This window comes from Lolium rigidum, chromosome 7 (assembly GCF_022539505.1).
Source record: "Lolium rigidum isolate FL_2022 chromosome 7, APGP_CSIRO_Lrig_0.1, whole genome shotgun sequence".
NCBI lineage: Eukaryota > Viridiplantae > Streptophyta > Magnoliopsida > Poales > Poaceae > Lolium > Lolium rigidum.
Genome location: NC_061514.1, coordinates 96,008,036 through 96,011,822, shown reverse-complemented (window position 1 = coordinate 96,011,822; position 3,787 = coordinate 96,008,036). Strand labels below are relative to the sequence as shown.

The 3,787-nt window shown below is 44.2% G+C and overlaps 1 protein-coding gene across 1 annotated transcript; it reads right to left on the bottom strand.

Annotated features, from left to right (window-relative positions):
• Positions 1 to 900: 900 nt before the first annotated feature.
• LOC124669559 (FCS-Like Zinc finger 2-like) lies at positions 901 to 1,495 on the bottom strand. The gene has a single exon (XM_047206154.1). The coding sequence runs from the start codon at positions 1,440 to 1,442 to the stop codon at positions 1,140 to 1,142; it is 303 nt and encodes a 100-aa protein (XP_047062110.1). The 5' UTR covers positions 1,443 to 1,495; the 3' UTR covers positions 901 to 1,139.
• Between the last annotated feature and the right edge of the window lie 2,292 nt (positions 1,496 to 3,787).

The window sequence follows — 3,787 nt, the reverse complement described above, 5'->3', positions numbered from 1 at the left end:
AACTTTCGATAAATAAGAGTGTCGAACCTAACGAGGAGCAGAAGGTGTTGATCACCCACAAGTATAGGGGGTGTATCGTAGAACTTTCGATAAATAAGAGTGTCGAACCCAACGAGGAGCAGAAGGTGTTGATGAGCAGTTTCAATGAAGGATTCTCTGTAAACACTAGCAAACGGGTTTTCAGGGGTATTTGATATTGCAAATAAATAAAATGCGAGTAAATAAAAGGCGGCAATAATAAATTGCAGCAAGTGGCCCAATCCATCCCAGAAAATTGTTTGTTTGTGCTTCCCTTGCTTTTCGCTGACTCGGCGATGAGTAGTGAGACGTACAGAAAATAATTGGGAATTGAAATGTTCAACGAATGTGACGTTGGATACTCGTGGAGAGTGTTATTATTTGATTTCATTTCATTTCCTTCGACTTGTGCTCTTATGTACTCACCTCTTCCCTCACGACAGTCTCGGTATGCTTGTTAATTCTTCAGAGATTTCATTCCCTCTTACCCGTATCTAACTGATAAACCGACCAGGTTCAGTAAACGGTTAGTTGGTTCATGTTCAATTTTCTTGAGAGTTTAGCTCTCATCAGGAGGATGATCAGTTCGTTTGCACCGAAAGCATGAGGAGAACACACGGACGATGGGAGTACCGGAGTAGTACTTAGGTGTTCAGCAAAAGGAATCAAAGCAGAGTCGCTAGGTGTTCTGTAGAAGACGAACAGAATTGTGCCGTTGATCACTCGTAATTTTTGATCGGTCTTGCATCGTTTGATTTGACTGTACCTTCCGATCAGGATCTCCTAGTTAAAAAACTTGATATACTCAAAAGGGGAAAACAAGATTGGATATCGCTCAAAATTTGGCAAGTATAACACTTTTTATACGATTGCCTAGAATAATTACACAGCCACGGTGTTCTTGCACACCGGCTCTCCTCAGTCCTCATCATACCCAACCCCAAAGGTTCAAAACAAAAACGGGGATCTCCAGCCAAAGCAAGTCACTTGCTCTAGCTACTAAGCTAAAAGATCGATCTGGGACAGCTCAATCAGCTATATCGCCGGGGCCTAGGCGACGCAGGCGCCGGCACTTGGAGCATGCCATGCCACTGGTGTACGCAGGTTCGCACTCTCGCCGGTTAGCTCGCGACGGGCACCTCCCTGGACTCCTCCCGGTGACCGCGCCCGGACGCCGTTGCCGACGACGAGAACTGCCTCTGCCTCCGGGCGGCCGACTTGGCGGCCTGCCTGGCGTCGAGGCGCATCTGGTGGTGGCGGCAGTCCTGGCTGCAGAAGGGCGTGTCCCCTCTGTACATGAAGACGTCGGTGTCGCGGGCGAGCTGCTTGGAGCAGAGCGCGCACGCGTCCTGCGCGGGCATGGCGGGCTCGGCGACCGGCTCGGCGTCGAAGAAGAAGAAGGAGCAAGATACCGACGCCGCCATGGATGGAGTATGTGTGTATAGGTGGTGGCTGCTTGAGCAGAGGTAGCGAAGCTTGGCGGTGCGCTTGCTGGTGCAGGTGCGGGAGGAAGAGGGAGCGAGCGAGTTGTGTTGAGAAAGCGAAGGGGGAGGTGGGGATATATGGCCGGGCGGCAGGGCGACGGGCGCCGCGAGGCGACGGAAACTGGTTTGGCTCGGGCGAGACGAGCTCAGCTCACCGCACACGGGCTGGGGAAAAACCGGGCGCCGGACGGGGTTAACATTGGACGACGAGGCGGTTTTTGGTCTTTTCTATTGGGGGTATGACCCACGGAGCCGCGGTGCCATACGGTGGGTGGCCCGGCTGCAGACGCTGTCCACCTACGTGGCTCCACCGCGACGAAAATGACAGCCATTCAGCCACCATGTTGCTATGTCCCAGAGCTGTGAACGTGGGGGTCCCACCGTCTAACAAAGACGGAGAGAGACCCCTCCCGAAACGTCGCTCTCGATGTACCCAAAAACCTATGAGTAGTACCAATAGGGGTCTACTCGCTCCATAAATAAGTGAATACTTATTTACTAGCATCAAATTTTGTTTTTAAGAGGGTAGTTAAAATTTATTCTCTCTCAACGCATGGAAATCAAATACAATAATATTCACCACATGTTATCTTCATTTATACATAATCTTAGCTTGTTAGAGGTGAAATAATTAAAGAAGAGAGATATTAACTTGCATCTTTCCAATGCAATTGTTTCTTCAATTGATAATATGTCCTGAAAAATCTGCATATCCACTTACTTGTGGACGGGAGGAAGTACGCATCTAAAAAAAATTGGTATAAGGGGAATGCATTTGGAGCCTAACTTATTGGATACCTTAATTTAAAAAGTTTTACATTATTGTTTGAATTTTACAAAAAATTCTGGAAAAAAAACATGTACAAATAGTGATTGATAATTTTGCCAAACAGGTAGATCAATAATTTTTAGTGTAGGGTGAAATGCATTGAGACTTCACACGCAAAAACTAGACATTATCGCCTATACAAGCATATTTTTTTTAGATTATTTTAGAAATCTTAAAATGCATTTTTAGTATTTCCAAAATGAAGAGCTCAAGTGAGTCGGGGAGCAAAATTGAGGCATCATCGACCGATTCAAAATTCAAGAACCATGTACGAGTACATGTTCTAGGGTATGTTTTTTCAAATTTATAGTCGCTATACTTTTCACCGTGAAAATGAATACTCTTCTCCAGAAAAGTCTATGTAAATATTCGCGGGATTTGCTAGTTCCCAGCTAGTTGAAAACTAACTTCGTGTTCAATTAAATCTTACACTATTTGATTTGTATCTTCAGTCGTGCTACTCATGAGTTGCAACGGAAATTTGACAACATCTAACTACGAACGAATTTAGTTCTAAGTCGACTGAGAACTAGTCACACCCAATATATACCCTTATATTGTAAACATGGAGGAAATTGCCGTCCCTCTAGTTGGAATCCTGGGCATCAAATCTTCATCATGAGTTGGATCCGATCGGTTTAAACTAACATGATCGTGCTAAGGCTTATAATTAGCCAGCCAGCCTTTTCGCCAACTTCCGGGACAGGTGCCCCACATGGTTAGGCACGCTAATAATAGGCCAACAGGGCACACTTCTTATCATAATGCATATGTGATTTTCTGAGAATATACATGAATTTTCGTATAGTACTATGAGTCTATGATGCCTTTTCACAATGCATTGTCTCTGATGAAAACAACTCTACAAGGCCTTGTCTCTTAGAATTGTATCTAAATTTAATGAATTTAGCCTTATGCAGGACTAGCACTATATTTTATCTATGATTCTTTGTAAGATTTGTATCTTAGCTGTAAGATAAAACAACACTCTCTTTCATCATTTAATATAGTGCAACATCAATAAATTACCTAGAATACCGCGCTAAAAACCTCCCATTATAGAACGCCTGATCTTTTGGAAAACAAAATGTAATCTAGCTGCCCCTTGTTTCTAACAAAATATAGTGGGCCATAGAGGAATTTTCAGAGTTGTGGTTTAGGGCATCTCCAGCGGCGCGACGCACTGTAATGTCCACGAGCGTCCGCTTGTGTCGCGCTGCGGACGCTAAAATGACCGTTTTTGTCCGCGCGTCTGTTTGCGTCTTGGGGCTGCTCCAGCGGGGCGACGCATTTTTTTTATTTTGCTCTTCTCCATTTAAACATAGTTCCAAATATTACATATTAAAACATGATTTTACACAAACTAACACATAGTTAGGAACATGGTTTACACAAACTAACACATAGTTTGAACCATGGTCGACACAAATATAAAAATTTAAAAAAAAATGAAACC